General features: G+C 34.3%; 1 protein-coding gene and 1 non-coding gene across 4 annotated transcripts; both read left to right on the top strand.

Moving 5' to 3' along the window:
- Positions 1–3,965: 3,965 nt before the first annotated feature.
- Positions 3,966–4,072, top strand: LOC133787699 (small nucleolar RNA R71). The gene has a single exon (XR_009872702.1). It is a non-coding gene; the product is annotated as a small nucleolar RNA R71 (small nucleolar RNA).
- A 9,398-nt stretch (positions 4,073–13,470) lies between these two features.
- On the top strand, positions 13,471–16,812 carry LOC133782796 (uncharacterized). Of its 3 annotated transcripts, none has more exons than XM_062222185.1 (3): positions 13,471–14,038; positions 15,694–16,342; positions 16,433–16,812. In XM_062222185.1, the coding sequence occupies exons 2-3, from the start codon at positions 15,760–15,762 to the stop codon at positions 16,441–16,443; spliced, it is 594 nt and encodes a 197-aa protein (XP_062078169.1). In that variant the 5' UTR covers positions 13,471–14,038; positions 15,694–15,759; the 3' UTR covers positions 16,444–16,812. The 3 variants fall into 3 exon arrangements, with proteins under 3 accessions (XP_062078169.1, XP_062078168.1, XP_062078167.1); XM_062222184.1 differs by having other exon boundaries at positions 15,663–16,342; XM_062222183.1 differs by having other exon boundaries at positions 14,442–16,342.
- The last annotated feature ends 4,754 nt before the right edge of the window (positions 16,813–21,566 follow it).

Raw genomic sequence — 21,566 nt, 5'->3', positions numbered from 1 at the left:
AATGGACTACTACAGGGTATATATATAAAAAAAAAGAGGAGGGGCGTGCATATGGTCAAAACAAGCTCGGACTAATGTACCCCATCCCAAGTGTTGCTGGTCTGAATCCGATAAAATAAATAAATAAACGGGAGAAGAAAAGAAAATATACCTCAAGCGATTGAAAGAACGAGGTCGGAGTCCAAGGAAGGTTGGGAGGCGGAAGGCACCGAAGCGTTGAAAATGTGCGTCTGCAAGAATTAACCAGAAATGTGTGTTAGTCCTAAAATATACACACCAAGAAACTAGCTTATATAAAAAAAAAATGATGAAAAAATGGAAAAGTGATGAAATTATAAAGAAAGTGTGGTTGTGGGGGATTGAACCCTTTACCTCTTGAAAGGAGCAAGGGTCTAACAACCATTAGGCCAAGGAAATAAAGTGTGAATATTAAGCCATGCATGAAGGCCTATTTATAGGGACCAAGATGAATAGTCTACAAGAGCACCTAAAGACCCTCTTTTAGACTAGGGGGGCAAGTGTTGATGCTCATAATCTCATCAAAGAGGCGAGGCCATCGTAGGGGCGGAGGCCATCCAATTCCGCGAGGCCCTCCCGTCTCGCGAGGCCGCTGATCCGCGAGGCCATGGGGCCACTCCCACCATGCCCATCCGCGAGGCCGTCCCTCCCCGCGAGGCCATCGAAGAGGCGAGGCCATCGTAGGGGCGGAGGCCGTCCAATTTCGCGAGGCCCTCCCGTCTCGCGAGGCCATTGGGCCACTCCCACCATGCCCATCCGCGAGGCCGTCCCTTCCGCGAGGCCATCATATGGGCGAGGCGTCCTATTCCGCGAGGCCATCATATGGGCGAGGCGTCCTATTCCGCGAGGCCATCATATGGCGAGGCCATCATATGGCGAGGTCATCATATGGCGAGGCCGTCCCATTCCGCGAGGCCATCACATGGGCGAGGCCATCATATGGCGAGGTCGTCCCATTCCGCGAGGCCACCGATCCGCGAGGCCCTTGGGCCACTCCCACCATGCCCATGCGCGGGGCCGAGGGAGGCTGCGAGGCCGTCAATGGCGCCCCATGCGCGAGGCCGCGCAAGGTCCCACGCGCACACGCCCCAGGAGGTCCACCAGCCCACCATCTTCTCAGGAGGCCGACGCCCCATGACTTGATGCGTATGGGCCCAAGACCCCTACTCAACGCCACGGCCAGTACGGACACCAAAGATCCCCTTTTTCACATCTCGAAGTCCCTATGCTTAGGAGATCCGGTACGAGTCGAATGAGACATATTTGTACAACCAAGTACTAGGTACGGATACCAGTGCCAGTAAGGATCATGGTCCGTACGTCTACGACCATAGGTCAGAACCGACACCACTACCTCCTGTGCCACTACGCTTGCCACCATGCATCAGATATGGGTACAGATGAGTAGTGGAGACATCCTCCTGACACCTGCTCCTGTATAGGATGTACAACCACAACCTCTGAAGCCACTCCCCTAGTACAGTACGTATGTACCACTTGGCCCCCTGGACCACTATGTACCTAAGGCCATTAGAGCCTACTATAAAAGGAACTCCAAGGCCACCTGAAAGGGGGTTGGAAATTTTACTGTAGCAGAGCCTTAAGTGTGAATGAAAGATTAATTTCTCCATTGTTGTGATATCCGAGTTCTTGAGTTATTGTTCAAGTTTTGACAACTTTCCCATTAGCGATCTTGATTCGATAATTTTTCCAACTTAACTTCGTTGACGAGTTCTTACCGTCAACACAAATATACAATTACATCCTTAACGGGCCAAATTACCAAAACACCCCTGTAATAAAATGTGGACCCACATGCATGCATTTAACATCATATTATAATATAATTCACATAAACATGCATATTATCATTTAATGGCATAATTAAACAGTTATGGCCCTCCCGGCCTACTAATCCAGCCATTAAACCACATTAGGGAATCCGGGGCATTACAAGTTTGCTGAAGGAGGAGAAACGGCTGGAGGAGGAGCAAGTGAGGTGCTTCGGTTGAGTGCTTCTTCGGCTGGGCAGCTAGGAAGTGTGAAGCGTTGGGAGCAGCTGGGCGTGGGCCGAAGTGCAGAAGGCTGGGTGTGGGCTTTGGCCAGGAGACGGGCCCAGGTGGCTGAAAGTGCTGGTGGGTTTTGGTATTTCAATAATACCATTTTCTCATTTCTTTTCTCTCAAAAAATACCATTTTTTTCTTCATTTTTCTTGCTTTTCAAGAGCCCAAAAATACAACATATCTCCTATAAAAAAGCATAAATTAAATTAAAACTAAATATTTTCAATAATCAAATATACAACATAAGTTCCATGAAAATATTAATTAAAACTTAATTTATATTTAACATTTAAGTTCAATAATATAGCATTTTTTTCCTCAAATTAAACAACAATAATTCAAATAATTAACTACAACATTTTACAATAAAATAACTATAAAAACACACAAAAATATATAAAATAAAAATAAAACCCATAAATTCAAAATTACTTTAAAACTTAATAAATCAATTAAAAACTTAAGAATTAAGCAATAATTAGCACATAAAAAGTGGTAAAATAACTCTATTTTGTAGAGTTATCAGTGTGATCGACCAACTGAACAATAACTCCTGTCTCCTTTAGTGGCCCAAGATTTAAAGAAGCATATGATGAATATGACATGACATTAATCGATGCTCCTAAATCTACCATACACTACCCAATCCTTTTATTCCCAATCATATAAGGAATTGTAAAGGTTCTAGGATCCTTGCATTTTGGTGGCAGCTTCTTTTGGAGAACAGCAGAGACGTTCTCCCCCACACTTATCTTTTCATCACCCTTCAATTTCTTCTTATTTGTGCACAACTCCTTTAAAAATTTAGCATAATGTGGCACTTGTTTAATAGCATCAAGTAATGGAATGTTTACCTCAACTTTGCGAAAAGTCTCAAGAATTTCCTTTTCAGGTTCCTTTTTCTTAAATTTTTTCAATCTGCTTGGAAAAGGCGGACGAGGGACATAGGTTGACATAGTTGGTTTATGTGACTTTTTCTGCATTGATGGTTCATCATGGATGGAGTTGTCTATTACTTGCTTTTGCACTGGAGCTGGCGATGAAGGTTGTGTGGGTGGCTCATATTGTATACCACTTTGCAAAGTTAGCGCACTGACATTCTCCTTGGGATTCCTCTCAGGTTGTGAAGGCAATTTATTAGACAGATGAGCTTCCAACCTGTTATATGATGCCGCTAGTTGTCCCACCTGATTACCCAAACTTTTGATGGACGCTTGGGTAGTTTGCTAAAACTGAAGCATATTTGTAGCAATTGAATTGATTAAATCTTCAATAGAGGGTTTTGCACTTGGTGGTGGAGAAGCTTGCAATGCTTGTGATGGTCTAGGTACAAAATTATGTTGAGACCGTTGTTGCAAAGTGAAACTAGGTGGTCTTGCAGGTGTAGATTGTGGAGCAACTTGTTGTTGATTCCCATAATGAAGATTGGGATGATCACGCCAACCAGGATTATAAGTTTGTGAAAATGGTTCATAGTACATCTGACGTAGTTAACCAGGGAAATTTCCTACAGCATTAACACCCTCAGTTTCCCCCTCAAATAAAATAGGGCAAGTATCAGTAGCATGCCCCACAACCTGACAGATTCCACATGGTCGCACTTGTTGGCCTAAAGAAAGTTGTTGTACCACTGCAGTTAATTGAGCCAATTGTTGACCAAGCTGATTAGCATTAGAGGTGCTCACTTCATTAGCTGATTTGGGTGGCGGAGTAGGATCTTGGCGAATGCAAAACTATTGTGAGTTAGCAACCATATTAGAAATCAAGCTCCTGGCTGCAGCAGAAGTCTTATCAACTAGTGCACCCCCACTGGCTGCATCAATCATACTCCTATCTAGTGATTGTAATCCTTCATAAAAGTATTGGATGATGAGTTGCTCACTTATCTGATGATGAGGGCAGCTAGCACACAACCGCTTAAATCTCTCCCAATATTCATACAAAGACTCCCATGTATATTATCTTATACCGCAGATCTCTTTCCTTATGTTTCCAACTTTAGATGCTGGAAAATATCATTCCAGGAACATAGTCTTCATACCATTCCAGGTTTCAACAGTACCAGGTGGAAGATAGTACAACCACTCTTTAGCTGCATCCTTCAGAGAGAAAGGAAAATCTCGCAACTTAATTTGTTCTTCAGTCAATGCAGCAGGTTTCATACTAGAACAGACAATATGAAACTCCTTCAAATTTTTATTCGGATCCTCACCGAGCAGCCCATGGAAAGAAGGAAATAAATGGATGAGGCCCGACTTCAACTCAAAGTTAACATCCAAAGGTGGATACTGGATGCAAAGCGGTTGTTCGTCAAGATCTGGTGCTGCCAACTCTTTCAATGTCCTTTGTTGGGCCATTGTTTTATAGGATCGAACTGAATCGTCAGAATCAGATTCGTTAGGGGTGTTCATATAAACCACAAACCGCGGTTTGGAACCAAACTGCACCGCACCAAACCGCCAAAAATTGTAACCGGTGAAACCGTTTTTTGATGGTTCGGTTTAACCGGACCGCTCAACTTTAATGGTTTGATCACAGTTTCTAATTTTTTAAAACCAATTAAACCGGACCGGACCATGATTTTTTCTAAAAGAATAATTTTTAGAAATGATGGTTCAAAAGTTTGAACCCCTACACTTAAGTTAATATAAAGTCTACCAAACCATCCAAGCCAAACAATTTAATTGTTTAGGATATGTTTTTAGTAGTATTTAATACATGCACAAGTTTCTAAAACTAAAAAAAATATGTAAAGTCTCACATTGTTTAGAAAGTAAACATTTCTTTTTCTCACTTCTATAAAATGATTCAAAATGCTTAAACTTACAACAACAAAGACAATAAGCTTCTTGTAGACTTTTATGGTCTTAAAAGTAAAGCTAAAACTATTATTATTTAAATACAATTATTTAGTTAATTATTTTATAATAAAAAAAGTTTTAAATTTTAATAATTTTGTTATATGGTTAAAACCGTACCAAACCGTTTATTTATGGTTTGGTTTGGTTTGGTTTTTTAATTTTAATGGTTTGGTTTGATTTTTCATTTTGAAAAAACCACACGAGCGGTTTGGTTTCAAAATTCTTCTAAACTGCACCAAACCAAACCGTGTACACCCCTATATTCGTTGTCAGATGGTAATGGCACTTTAACAGGATTGACTTGTGGAGCAAGACGTTGAAAGAGTGGATTATCAGTGATAGTACTTGAAGAACGAAAAGCTGACGATGACTCAAGATATTGTTTAAGCCTAAATAATCCTTCTTGGGTATCGTCTTCACTAGACATATACACCTGAAATTGCCTGAGTGAAACTAGTTAGTATTAGAAAAATAAATATGAATAACAACAGTCCCCGATAACGGTGCCAAAAATTTGATGCGTGTCGTATGTCGTATCAAATTTAATTATTGATTTTATTAATTTCTTATACCAACTATTTCAGTATAATGATAAATAAGGGTCGAACCCACGAGGACTACTATTCAATTTATTATTCAAAAGATAAAAATTAATAAAGAAGGGGATTTTGATTTTTAACTCAAAAATAAATAACATAAACTAGAAAGCAAATAAAGATTGATATTACAATATTAAGAAACAGTTAAAGGTTAATCTCCACCCTCAACAATCATTCCTAATCACTAATAATAAATATTATTCTAATTTATCAATTAAACTATTAATCTCGCAGATTACGCTGAAGCAGCAATTATCTCGGTCTCCCTATTATAAGTAATCAAGGTGAAATACTCAATAATTAACTCTTTTAGCTAAACAATAAATCTATGAAGCATAAAATCTATTTAACTTAGATAAAACATTAAGTCCTTTGGAGACAAGTTAATCTAGGCAATAAATTAATGAATCATATAATTCATTTAACCTAGGTTCTATTTTTCATCACAATCAACAATTCTTTTGATATCACTATCAATTGCAATTTATCACATACATTTAGAATCATAAACTATTAGGTGAGTAGTAATTCTAAGATGACAATTGAATAATGTAAAACCTTAATTAGTTGGTCACCTAACAAGAAATCACAAAATTCATAACATTCAATTGGAAAAATAGAAACAATTTAATATTGAGAGAAATTAAAGAACAATATTCATTATCAACAATCAAGAATTCATGTCTTGGGTTTTGAATTAACCCTTAACCTAAAAAGAACCTACTCCATAATAGTAATCATAATCACAAACATAATTATAGTTAAAATTAAAGAGATTAAGGAAAGAAAAGAAACTAGATTGATGAACAAAAGTAATGTAGTCTTCTCTCCAGCTCTTTCTGAGTCTTTTTCTCTCATAAACCATAATAAAAATTCCTCTCAAATTAACCCTAATAAATCTTTTATAGTCTCATTTATATTAAATTTAAAATCTAAAAGCAACGTCATAGGCCGCGGCCTAAAAAATGCGTGCCGCGGCCAAAAACAAAATATGTGCAGAAATTGGTCACGCAGGCAGCGGCCTGAAAAAATTGGGCAGCGACCCAACTCACTTTTCTTCACAGTAGGCAGCGGCTTGAAAAAACTAAGCAGCGACCTGTCTAGAACAGAAAATTTGAAATGTCAATTCCAATTAAAGGGTCGCGGCCTGAATTTTATAAGCTGCGGCCTGCCTTCAATTTCTTCATTTCTCGACCTTAGAAGGCTTGTACACTGCCGCCACTTCAACATTTCAACTCCGAAAGCTTAGAATGCTTCAAAAACTTCATTTTAACCTTATCTCAGCGAGTCTTTTTCAACCTATGATTTATAAATTACACTTGCTATCAAAATTTTATATTTATCATCATAAAATGCAATGTAGAAAATATGTTGTAGAGACATGAAATTAAGTTAAAACTACTAAAAATGCTATCATAACACAATCAAAGCATGTAAAAACTTATCAAATATTAATATAAAAATGACCTTATCAGTACTGTTTGGAATGAGAACATATTGAAAGCAAAGATTTATTTTTTATGGTGAAACTAAGATGCACTAGCCAATTTTTTTTAAGGAACTTGGGGCTGGATTTGAAGAAATACTTTGTTCATTTTTAGCAGTGTTGATGGGATTTAGTAAATGAAGTTGCTGAATCTGAGAGAATAAGAATTGAAGGAATAGACAAGCTACATGTGGAGAAAGACGAGAGACTAGATAATAGTAGAAGACCAGAAGCTGAGAGACCTAATTGCATTAAATTTTAAAATATTTCAGGATAAAACAAATTGTCAAATTCCATAGATATCAAAACAATGAAGTAAATATGGTTTTCAAGAATTTTAATTCAAAAATTTGGGATGTTGAAAAATTAGATTTTTTTATTAACTTTTTTATGGGTCTCGTTTAAGTTTTAAAAAAAATACGAACTTAGAATTTTATTACAAAAATACCATGTCTCAATGGACATCTATCCAAGGTATACTAAGAATATACTGAAAACAACTACAAATATTTTAAAAGAAATTACCCAAAATAAACAAAAATTATAAAATAAATATTTTGCTAAATATACCAATACAAAAAATAAACTAAAAAATAACCAAACATAACAAAAAATATACTAAATAACACAAAAATAAAATAATCATATACTAAAGGAGAATTTTACGGTAGTCTCCTTACAAAAGAGATCAACGTTGGTCTTTTTTTCTTGTAATATTATTGGTCTACGTAGAATTTGACTCCTCAAAAAAAAAAAAAGTAGTGTCAGGTGTTCCTTTCAGTTCTTTTAATATTTTTTTCCTAATTTTTTGGACTTTGAAATATCCAATCTTAAGCATCATCCTTTTTTTTAAGGCAAAGAACTATAATGTTTGGATTTGAATCGAATTGAAAAATGGGTGATATATTTGCTTCTATTTAGTTACCAATAACCCTTCGCTGTACATTGTTTTTTTTTCTTCGTCAGTGAGCGATGTTTATGATGCGGCTACTATGATAGTTCTTTTAAGCCTTACTCAAAAAATTTCTACAAAAATTATTGGGTATGAGAGACCAAGAGAAATTGAGCATTAAATTTTATAAAATAGTTGTAGACCTGAACAAATTTTCATCAAACAATTGTTTTCTCCCAAAACGAGATTTCTTGATTTGGGTATTTTCTAGTCAAGACAATTGCTGAAGGTTTTGTTGGATGAGAATAATCGGATCTTTTGTAAGAGCTGTCATGACCTGAGTCTTAGGTAGTGACTAAGTGATATTTTATTCAAATATAATTGATTATTTATCATTATACTTTAATTGAAATATTAAAATAAAATATATATTTATATATATAAATATAATCTCACGATAACTTACAATAACTAGCTAAAACTGAAAACAAGAAAGATACAAATACTTAAACTTAATCAAAACATATAATGGGTTGATACTAAATCTCTATAGTTATGTGACCACATATTAGGCATAGATTAGATGTTGAAAATAATGCACATTAAATGCAAACAATCAACCAAAATAATTCATAGAACTTGAAGCATATCAAGAAAGGTTTAGGACTAGCTCTATTACCTTGTATTATTGGCTGTGAATCCCATTGATCTTAGGGTCTGATTGGTTTGCGATTAGAAAACTGTATTTTTTAAAAGTGAGATTCTGAAATGAAAATCTGAATTTAGTGACTAAAAACATGTTTCTGAAAATGTGATTGGTTCAATGTCAGTAAATTGTTTTTGAGTTTTAATAAACTGAATCCGTGATTGGTATTAAATTTGAAAATATAACAGAAAATGAATACGTGATTAGTTCAGCTGAATCTTAATATTATTTTAATTTTATATACATAGGTTGTATAATATTAAATTTTGATTTATCAATAGATTTAATTAAGTAAAATTTAATTATATTAATAAATCAAAATTTAATAATAGTGCATTGGTTAAATTCATAATAATATTGCATTGTCATTAATTTTGATTTTTTTTAAAAATTAAAGTAATAGTGTATGAATCTAACACAACCCATCATCCATGCTCAATATATAAAACTAAAAACATCAATATATTCAATCAAATAATATATAATAATCAATAATAATATATTCCATATTCAATCAAATAATATATAATAATCATTTGGAAAACAACATTAATAATAATAATAATAATAATTTAAAGAAAGAAATAGAATAATACCAAGTGAGATGGAGTTGGGCTCTGTTCCTTTAGTGTTGCCGAGAGAGAGATAAGGGAGGAGAGAGGATATTATTTTTAGAGTTTTGGGAAATAAGTTAGAAAACATGATTTTTTTCGTTTTCAATTTTACAACACAAAATCCAAATATTGTTTTGGATTTGGTTTCCAAAAACAAACTGCCAATCACATATTCTTGTGGGACCCACAGATTTTAAGTTTTCAAAATCATAAAAATGTATTTGAATACACTACCAATCAGGGCCTTATGTTCTTCAATCATTTTCCTGCAGAAAAATAAAAATAAAAAACAAACCAAGGAAGAGCAAGGGGATTATGAACATTACTCCTCCATTTCTCCCTAAAACCACCAATACCATTGTATTATCATACAATGAAAGGGCATATCCATTTTTATGAGTCACAATGGGCTTATTGGGCCTAGTACCCAAATAGGGAGAGAATTAGTGTCTTGGCCTAATGGGCTGACCAAAGACGTTTTAGAGCGTGTCCATGAGCCTCGAGCATGTTAGTATTTTATGTCCATCCCATTATGACCCGATAATAATACTATACAATACCAATTATGTAGTGTGTGAGCAGCAGTTAATTATGTCAGTCCATATAAAATATTATAACATTAGAATATCAAATAAAGAGAATTCATATAAAAGTGTATCAATGTGTTGACACCATTTTTCGTTAACTTGAGATAGGAGCATGGATTCAAGAATAGAGATATAATCAAATAAATAACACCATATTTTATAGTGGTTCGGCCCAAAAAAGATGACTTACGTCCACTTAGTCACTTTTATTGAACCATAGTTTCCGGCGAACTTATGTTATCGGTTGTTTTACAGTTCTCCTTCACTTTTACATTATGTTTATACAATAATGGAGTTTCGGCATTATGAATTGCCTCACTTATTTTTATCTCATGTCCTCTTATTTATAGCGAGAAGTTTAGGGTTATATTTAAATCATGGGCTTAAGCTATTGGGCTTGACTCATAAATAGTACATTACAATATAATAACACAAATATATCTATATTTTGATAAATTGCGACTCTATCATCTGTTGCTAATTCTGTTAGCGTAGTGTAAATGTGGAATTTTTTCCCTGTGAATTCTATTCACAAGTGAAGCTCTATACTACGAGACATCTTGAAAGGGCATCGCATGATGGTGAGGGAGTTGGGGTAAGAGAGTCACCCTCACTAGGCGAGGGACTTCGGCCACTTGCCAAGCTTCACCCTCGCTATGTGAAGGTCCCCAGCTGGCCATCCGCGTGCGCCCCATTCCAGCAGGCATCAAGCCTCGTCCACACTCGGAGGAAGAACGTCAGCCTCGCTATGCGAGGGACCCTCGCTATGCGAGGGTGAGGGCTGTGTTGAGGTGTCCGTGCTCCTAGCCTCGCGACGCTGCACCTCAGAGGAAGAACGTCAGCCTCGCTATGCGAGGGTGAGGGCTGTGTTGAGGTATCCGTGTTCCTAGCCTCGCGACGCTGCGCTCGGAAGAAGGAGAGGCAGCCTCGCTATGCGAGGGTGAGGGGTGTGTTGAGGTACCCGTGCTCCTAGCCTCGTGTCTATGCGATCCGCATAGGCCGGCCCTGACCCTCGGCACCTCGACTTCTCAGGACATGCATAGGATGAAGCCTCCTTGGCACAGGCATGAGATCACTTAGGGGAATCTTGTTGATATGCCAAACGAACATGGAGCATTGAACGGGAATTGATGAGGACCACCGAGTACGGAACACGTGCGCTGACACGGAGTGTACGGTTATGGAGAGAACAGAGGCACGACCCTATGATCTGCGTCTGAGGAGTAGTGGCGGTACGGACCTGTACGAAGAGTGGTGAGACCACTTGGACACCCCCGACCATGCGCCAGAGCCGACAGTACTATGTCCAAGGCCACGACTCTGACACCATCAGGGTAGACACCACTACGCCCTGAGCCACTACTTTATCAGAGTACCTATGTACGTCCCAGTGGTCTGGGACTTGTTTGTATCCTGGGCCAATAGAGCCTCCCCTATAAATAGGCTCCAACCCCTCAGGCTAAGGGGTTGGAAAACTGAATGTAAAAAGGAGACTTATGAAATATATGCTTCTGGTTCTCATGCTTGCCTGAGTTTTCTCCTGTTGTTTAGAGTTCTTTCTATCTAATTCATAGCTTCTTACAGTATAGAGATTGAAGTTTTCTAACCATCAATCGTTGACGAGTTCTTACCGTCAACACGTAGATAGCATGTCTTGAACGAATAGGCATGAATTTAACAAGGGTTAGCGATCATATCGCGACCAGGCATCGCTGTTAGCATTCCTCATGCAACTATAAACGAACAAGACCTAAAGTGTGTTACTGGGCGACCATATGCTTCCTGTTAGCGTGTGATGGCTTGCCTTGTGCGAACATAGGTAGAATAATTTTCCTGTACACACATGATGACTTAATATAAGCGAACATGCACACTATACTTGTCTGTTAGCGCATACATGTCTAATTTGTGAGAACAAACATGCTATAAATTATGTTCATCTTCCCTTCAAAGAATTTAGCTAGTAGGAACAAAAGTTATTCCTTAACACGTCATCATGCCAAAAAAGGGTATAATATTTGCCCCCAAGTCAGTTTTCATATTTTGCACAATTCAAACTTAGCTATGTAAGCAATTTTCTCATTGTTTTTAGTTATATATGCAAGTGACATTTAAATAAAAATCAAAACGATCACCTTTCTAATCGTTCCAATGACTTTCTAATGGACCGCAGCCTTTTGGATTTGTTTACCCTTGCACTCCTTAAGAAATGGGGAATTTTTAAAAAATATGGCTTTTATACTATCAATGTGCAAAAATATGGGAATTATACTTTTCTTAATTTGTATGGGAAAATTTATTAAAGAAGAAGTTAAAGTATGGAAAACACAATTAGTAGCTAACTAAAATATGAAAATGTCACATTTTTCTATTATAATTATGTTTTTTTTATTATGAAGATAATTTTATTTTATTTTTTTATTTTTTATTTTTTTCCTTCATTTTTTTATTATTTTTTCGGTTATTTTTTCTTTCTTTTTTTTCCTTACTTATTTTTTCTTTCATTTTTCATTTTTTTTTCTACTATTTTTTTCCTTCATCCTTTTTTTTCTTTCAATTTTTCCATTCTTTTTCTTCTTATTTTCATTTTTATGCATTTATTAATTTTTTCCCTTTCATTTATATTATTTTGTTTTTTTTTCTTCATATTTTTTCAGCTTTTTTTCTTTTTTTTTTTCATTCTATTTTTTCGTCATTTTTGTATTTATTATTTTCTCCTTCTATTTTTTTTTTTCTTTTTTCACACATATGAGATTTTTTTCTTTCTTTTTTTCTTCTTTTATTTTTTCAAAATTTTCTACCAATTTTTTCATTCATTTTTTTTCTTTACATTTTTCTATTATTTTTCTTCTTCTTTTCATTCTTATTTATTCATCTATTTTTTTTTCATTCATCATTTCTTTTGTTTTTTTTTTTTCATTTTTGTACTTATTCTTTTCTCATTCCATTTATTTATTTTTTTCATTTTTTTCACACATATATTTTAATATTACATAATTATTTTACTATTTTTTTATTATTATATTTTATTATTGTAATTTTGTTTATAATTTTTTCCACTATATGTAAAAAAAATTCAAATCAATTTTTTCAACATTTTCTTTTTACTGTAACACTTATAGGAATACCAAAATTTGGAAAGAAAACTAATAAAAATATGAAAACGTGAATGTGTAACTGGTTACCTTCATGTTCTTTGTGTGTATATTTCTGGGGTAACTAGTTACCTTCACATTCTGATGTGTGTATATTTATGGTTTCTTTATGGTAACTGGTTACATATGTTACTAAAATCATAGTTACTTCTTCTTCCTTTTTTAATGAAGTGTTATTCCACTTTTTCTTTCAAATTTGATGTTTCTTTTCATATTTAATATGAGTAACTCGTCACCCCTCTTAGGTAACTGGTTACCTATCTTATGGCAGAAAGTTACTCATCTCAGGATAACTGGTTACCACTGGTTACCCCTCCTGGTGCATGTTATTTAACCTAGCTCTAAGATTTTTTTTTACATAACTGCCAAAGATCAATAAAGTAACTGGTTACCTTATTCAGAATTTGAAAAAAAAAACATACAATATAAAAAAAAACATGTTTATAATAAATAACAAAATAATTTTAAAAACAATTCATATTACAAAAAAAAATTTGCAAAACAACTAAAGAAAAATTTAATATAAAATTAGTAATATAAAAAAACAAATAAGCTAAAAAAATAATAATCAAATTTCAAACATACCCTTCTAAATTAATAAAACTTGATTAAGAGTAAAACTATGGCATAAACCAACTTTTATACAAAAATATGGGAAAATAAACCCATAAAAGTAAAAATTATTAAAAAAAGCCATAAATTAACTTTTTTTGAAAAAAAGTCATATTTTTGCACACTCTAATAAAAATCCCATATAAAATGTAATTTCCGCTCAGAAATGAGTAGTAGGCCCACTATTTTGCAAAAAATTTAGGCCCATTACTTTGTAGACTTAAAGCCCAAAGTCTTGTTGTTCACTTAGAGAGTAAACACGGTTGCAATAACCTGCTGCCGCCGATCCTTGGAAGGTCCTGACGCAATTGGTTAAAGCCCCGCCGCTAACTTTGCCTGATCGAGGAGTACTCAACGTTGCCGGAGAAGGTGACGTTGTTGGCGGTATGACTTGGACATTAACGACTTCGAGAAAGAAAAAACGCCTTTTGCTTAAACAATTTGTGTAAGTTCTTGTCTTCATGCCTTTTTCACGATTACATAATGGTTGTTCTATTTTTTCTCTGACTTTTGCTGATTCCATGAAATCTAGTCTTAAATTTATTTTATTTTTAAAATACAACCTTCTGGTGCATGAATTCAATCTATAATGCACTTTTTTTCTCCTGGTCTTTGCCGAAAATTGAAAGAGATAATTCTCTATTATACTCAAGTATCCAGTCCACTTCTCCATTTTTCTCTGTTTGCCTCTCTTCCTCTTTTTTTTATTCGCACGCAAAGGTCAAAGGTCGAACATATTTTCTCTTTCACATGCATCCCTTATTGTTAGGAAGGTCATCTTCTAATCATTCTTGTGTATTGATGTAAGAAATGTGTTCTTTGATTCTGTTCTCATCCGGTATGCATAGGTGAGCAGACAAAATTCTACTAGAAATAAGAACTTGGACGAACAGATACCTGAATTGATTCTTGTTCATTTTATATGAACTCAAGGACGAACATATTGTATCCAAAGAACACACACAAACAGTGCCTCTTTCATTAGAATCCATTTGTTCTCTTGTATGTTGACGAGCCCGAACATGTTTTAATTCCTGCATATATAGTCGAGTAAATAAACCAATGCCTCTGTTTGTTTCTTTATATATGCACATAAAAATCTGCATTTGTATATGGCCTGATCAATTCATGTGAGTTTTATACTTTCTTCTCGAATAGCTTAAACTAGCATATGGGTGGACTAATCGCTCTTTATCGAGTGTGCTAATTGAACTTTTTCACAATGACATGGAAGTGGGCGATCACTCCTTGTGAAGGTTAATAGAACCTTCCCATTTATTTTCTGGTCGCCTGTATTGAATGATTGTGTGTGAATAGGCCTTAGCAACCATATTCCTTGTTCATCTTTGCTTCTTGCTATATGCGAATAGAATACAAGCCAATGAATATGCCTCTCTAGTGGCCTGTGTTCGCCTATTATAGGCTAGCTAGATCGAACATATTTTTTGAAAGGAAAAGAGCCCATAATTTCACACCTTCCCTGATAGCCGAAATAGATGATGATTTTATACCTTATGATAGGCAAATAGGAACATGCTTACGAGGAACCTTTGTCTCATGCGAACAAGAATTTCACATTTGAATGGCACATCTTTTCCAATCAATGCAATTAGATCCACCTTACAATTGTTATCCACCTCAAATATTCCAACTGAGTGAGTTTTGTTTTGATCTCCACTCGCTATCTCTTAGGTGAACAGACTCAATGCATTTTTGTTAGTGTCTCGTGAAGGCACATAAGCGAGCATGCTGCTTATACTAGCCTTGAATGCTTTTTGACATGTTATTTTTGTACTTCATGGACTCTGTTCGTTCCTTATATGAATAGGCAAACAGATACTCTTTTCCTCGTTTACCTCATGCTTACTTTTATGAGCAAATTTACTTGTTCTCACAAAGTATAGATCTCTTTGCAACTAGCTCATTTCTGTATTTTAATTTTAGTATCTTTTAGGTTTTGTTAGCCCTAGTTGTACACTTATGGGCGAACATGCCTTCATATTCTGTATATGCCAACATCGCCTTACTCTTTTCTTATTCTTTTTGGTACTTGGTTTGCACAATCTTAGAGGTGTCCAATTTCTTTTACAATCCAATTAGGCCTCGTTCTTCGAAGTGTATAGGAATATGTTCGCCCTTATTTGCTTCTGATCTGAGACCAAGTCTATGTCTCCCAAGAAATCAAGAGCTTTAAGAAAGAAGGAGGTTGATTATACTGAAAAAGAGCTCGGAGAAATATTTAGCTCGAAAGGTTTTGTAACACCAAGATCCATCTTTTCTACAAGTGATCTATCTCATTCAGTAGACAAATATGGGCTCATTGACGAACTTGGACTTAAAGTCCCTGTTAATGATGAACGAGCAGACTCTCCACCAAATAGATTTAATGTTTGGAGTCCCATGCATTGCCAAGCAAGTGCTTTCCTTTTGCTTCATACATATTTTGTAGAAATATGTGATTATTTTGAAGTAGCCCCGTTTCAACTGACGCCAAATAGTTACGGATTATTGGCACTGCTGCATATTTTGTATAGAGTGTTAGATTGGCATCCTTCTGATGCTTTGGAGGTTCATTATTTTTTCAATATCAAGTCAAACCACGCATCAGGTTATGAAGGATTCTACCACTTATGTAGCTATTCTGGTGGAGATGTTCTCAAGAGTGGTGTTTCTAATCTTGATCGCTATTTCAGTTCGTACTTTTTTACCAATGCCATCAAGTCCGAGCATAGGTCATTCTGTGATATTGGTAAGTGTCTGGTCGTTTTTCTTTGATAAGGTTTTCTGTTCGCATCCTTTGTTATATGCTTATTTTGTTCGCATACTTTGTTGTTTTTAGGCTGCTTATAGGCGACTGATTCAAACCTTTGAGATGCAAGAATGTCTTTCTTAGTTATGGCGATTGGGTGATAAGTATAGGAATGTGTATTTCCTCATCAACGACGACAATTTGTGATTAGTTGGTTTGCTCGAAGCACACCATTCCTTGGATGAGGGGCGAACAACTGAGTTTAACTATGCTTCATTTTCTGAGGTTGGGATGTTGATTTTTGATCATGTGATTGACAGTGCAGCGAAAGCATGTGATCAAATTTAAATGCAATAATAACAATTATTAAAGCATAAGAACGAATCATTGTAGGAACCATAACTATAATGAGATATTTCTCATGTGACATGAATCTGAATAAAAAGGAAAATACAAATACTTTTTGTAAATATAGAACACGTGTAGATCAAATAGTGTCTTAGTCTTCTAACCCACCATCTTCCATACTATAACTCACACAAAGAAAATGAGACATGTGGATGTCTATGCTATTTGGTAGAATATACAAGAACACACTTTTGAATCTCAACACATGAGAGAGTGTTATTCTCACAATACAAAGAGAACAATTCTCCATTTTTCTCTCTTAGCATATAACGTGAAATTGCATCTGAAGTCTTCTTTTTTCTTGATGTTATATGTTGGGATTTGTGCCCTTAAAGCGTATTTTTGTATGAACGATTACTATTAAATAAAGTTAATATTTTGCACTCATATTTGTATTTAATTATACATGTCATTTATCACGAAGATCCAATATTATTGATGTGTTATTGAATTAAGTATACGTATAATGATATATATATACAAGAGGATTTAATAAGATAATAATATAAAAATTATCTGTAATCGCTAAATAAAGTGGGAGCTTTATTTAATAAAGATTATGAGTACGGTCTATCTTAAGTTTAAGACATAACAATTTATCCAGGATGTTAAGTGTAGCGACACAAAGAGATAGATGTACCGTATACAATATAGATTATATTGGACTGGGACACGATGAAAGAAAGAACTTCTGATAATCTCCGTTAAAATATAGAAGTTCAACATTCATCAATCGATGGTTGTTTGAGACTTGACCTCAATCTTGAAGTGAGTAATGAACTCATACTTGTGCTTTTATGACTTTTGACTTATTGGGTAAGGTTCAATATTCCTACGACCGAATTTCTGAAATCTTGGAGTCATAGAACTACAAGGGGCTGAGAACATACTTCACAGATTTGTAATATGCTCCTTACTTAAATGAAAGCAGATTAATTGTTCCTTTTAGTGTTGATTCGGAACTTGAACACAAAGTGCTCAATTTCTGTTAGAGAACATAAATTTCATTCTATAATTAAATTTATAGAATAATGTTCATTAGAGGATCAATGGAACCAATTGATAAAGACATAATTAAAGAGATTAACGGACATTAATACCTAGCTTTAATTATGAACAATTTGCATAAGGTCATATCGCATGCAATGACTAAATCCATGAATGAGTTTATAGGCATAGCTTCTAATAATATAAGAATGTAGTTTTGAGAGTTCAACTATAAGTTTTTGGTGGAATAATTCATAGTTAATAAATTAATTAATGGAACTAAGAGTTAGTGAAATTAATTAAATTATAGTTGCTTAGAATTACAAGTCTATACTGTCCCCGTATTAGCTCGATAACACAGAGATATGATTTTGGTATTAAAATAAAATAATTAAAAATACTAAACTATTATTTTTATTCTCACAAATTAATATTATTTATGAAATAGTGTTTAATGACAAATAAAATTATAGGACAATTCTTCTAAAGGGCTTCACTTTAAGCCCTACCGGTAGGGCTCTCAGTGTTTCTCGACCCGTGAACAGTTTTCAGCGCGATTTTTTTTTATGACCGTGTATATTGTAGCTATTTAGAGCATCCTGCAAATTTTCAAAAAATTCTGAATAGTTTACAGTACCGAAAACTAGGTTCAAACATGTTGTTTTCCATGTGCATAAAAAAAATTAGTCACGCGTGCAACAACATATTTGAACCTAGTTTTCGGTACTGTAAACTATTCAGAATTTTCTGAAAATTTGCAGGATGCTCTAAATAGCTACAATATACACGGTCATAAAAAAAAATCGCGCCGAAAACTGTTCACGAGTTGTAAACACTGAGAGCTCTACCGGTAGGGCTTAAAGTGAAGCCCCTATAGGAGAATTCCCCTAAAATTATATTGATAATTAAGTGAAATTAATTTTTATTGAATGTTAATTTAATCATATTTAAGTTTGTGGTATAATTGTATACTACATAAAATAATATGATAAAGGCCCAACAAATAGCATTTTATAGAGATAAAATACCACAGGGCCCAAAGGCCCAATGTGATTAGGGCTAGGTCTTCTTTTGATTGTTATATTAATATAACATAACATCGTGTGAAAGAGACATCAAATGCAATTAACGTTATTTGCCAAGAGAGAAAAATAGAGAACTTTGTTATCTCTGTATTGTGAGAAGAACACTATCTCATGTATTAAGATTCAAAAGTGTGTTATTGTGTATCCTACCAAATAGCATAAACATCCACCTGTCTCATTCTCTTTGTGCGAACTATAGTATGGAAGATGGTGGGTTAGGAGGCTAAGATGTCATTTGATCTACACGTGTTCTACATCTAGAAAATGTATTTGTAAGTTTCTATTTTATTTAGATTCATGAGCATGAGAAAGATCTCATTCTAGTTATGGTTCATAGAGTGATTCATTATCATGTTTTAATAATTGTTATTATCGCATTGAAATATTATCTCATGTTTCCGCTGCACTGTCAATCACATGATAAAAAACCAACATTATATTCTATTAATATAATAGAAATAAGACCTAGCCCTAATCTTATTGGGCCTATACATGGGCCACAGTCCATTTGGACTATGGTTGGCGCCAACTACTGGGCTATGGCCCTGTGGTATTTTACCTCTATAAAATGTTATTTGTTGGGCATTTATCATATTATTTTATGTAGTATACAATTATACTACAAAATTAAATATGATTAAATTAATTTGCAATAATATTTAATTTCACAAAATTATTAATATAATTTTATTTTCCATTAAATATTATTTCACAAATAATATTAATTTGTGAGATTAAAAATAATACTTTATTATTTTTAATTATTTCCTTTTTAATAAGAAAATCCTACCTCTATGTTTTTGAGTTAGTAAGGGGACAGTATAGACCCATAGTTCTAAGGTCCAATAATTTAATTAATTTTACCAACTCTTAGTTCCATTAATTAATTTATTGACTATGAATTATTCTACTAGAAATTCATAGTTGAACTCTCAAAACTACAATCTTATATTATTAGAAGTTATAACTAAAAAGTCGTCCATTGATTTAGTCATTGCATGAGTTATGACCTTCTGCTAGTTGTTCATAATTAAAGCTAGGTCTTAATGTCCGCTAACCTCCCTAATTATATTTTTATCAATTAGTTCCACTGAACCTCTAATGAATAATATTCTATAAATTTAATTATAGAATGAAATATCTGTTCTCTAACAGAAATTGATCGCTCTATGTTCAAGCTCTTAATCAACACTAAAAGAAATAACTAATATGCTTTCATTTAAATAAGAAGCAGATTCCATATCTGTGTAGTATATTCCCAACCACTTATAGTTTTATGACTCCAAGATATCAGGAATTCGGTCGTAGGAATATTGAACCTTACCCGATAAGTCAAAAGTCATAAAAGCACAAATAAGAGTTCATTACTCACTTCAGGATTGAGGTCAAGTCTCAAAAGACCATCGATTGATGAATGTTGAACTTCTATATTTTAACGGAGATTACCAAAAGTTCTTTCTTTCATCGTGTTCGAGTCCAATACAATCTATATTGTATACGGTACCTCTATCTTTTTGTGTTTCTATACTTAATAGTCTGGATAAACTGTTATGTCTTAAACAAAACATAGACTGTATTCATAATTTTTATTAAATAAAACTCCCAAATTATTTAGTGATTAGAATCAATTTTTATATTATTATCTTGAATTAAATCATCTTGTATATATAACATTATACATATACTTAATTCAAGACCACATCAATAATATTGGATCTTCATGATAAATTACATGTATAATTAAATACAAATATGAGTGCAACATATTAACCTTATTTAATTAACACTAATCGTTCTTATAGAAATACGCTTTAAATCCCAACATGAGAGTCTGTGCATGTGGAGCGAACAGAGGAGGTTTTGATCCTGCTTGCAATCACTGTGTCATTGCTGTCCCATCTTTTGCTCGTGACGAGCTAGAGTCGGTGCGTTTTGAGGTTTTACCTGCTCGCTCTTCCCCGAGCAGTTTTTGTTCTACATTGCCCAATTGTCCAGAGTTGGATTTATCGCATGTGCCTCTCCCTTCTGATTCTGTTAGTGATGTGGAAGGCTTTAGTCTATCCCCTAAAAATGGGGAACTACTTTTCCCTCATTGGGTAGATGAATATCTTTTGGAGGGAACTTTCAATGCTGATAGTCCTTCTGGTCTAAAGTGTCACATTGAAACAAATTTAATTAATTCAGAATTAATTTGTTGCTAATCAATATTTATGTTTAACTAATATAATGAACCTATACAATTAAGCCTTAACAATTGAGCTTGTATAGAGGAGGGCTGGGTCTAGTATGTCGTTCCCACTACAAAGGCCCCTTATCTTCCATACAAGGTCTAAAAGACAAGAATTTAAACATTCGTTTTATTAATTGTTATTAATTTATTAGGCCCACTATAGTCATGCAAAGCAAATGAGCATTCACAAGTGGAATCACTCACAAGAGAGGAATTTAAACTTTACATTTTCTAATGGGCCCAAATAAAAACTATCATTTTATGAATATTTTATTTGGCAAAATACCATATATTTAACAAACATATAGGCCACTATATGCATCTAAGCCCAATTAAAAAAATACCACATATAGTGCAAACAGACATGTTATAATTGGATGGGCCTAATCATGTTACTATATGAACAATTCTATGAATTTATGCAAAAATGCCACAATTGATTTCATTTGCAAATATATCACGATTAATTATTTATAATTTAACAAAAATTCGAATTAATTAAATTATTACAAAA

This window comes from Humulus lupulus, chromosome 6 (assembly GCF_963169125.1).
Source record: "Humulus lupulus chromosome 6, drHumLupu1.1, whole genome shotgun sequence".
Classification (NCBI taxonomy): domain Eukaryota; kingdom Viridiplantae; phylum Streptophyta; class Magnoliopsida; order Rosales; family Cannabaceae; genus Humulus; species Humulus lupulus.
This window is presented reverse-complemented; position numbering and strand designations above follow the sequence as displayed.

Excerpts from the sequence above, each read along its gene's own strand:
- LOC133782796 (XM_062222185.1), top strand. The coding sequence starts at position 15,760 with ATGTCTCCCAAGAAATCAAGAGCTTTAAGAAAGAAGGAGGTTGATTAT.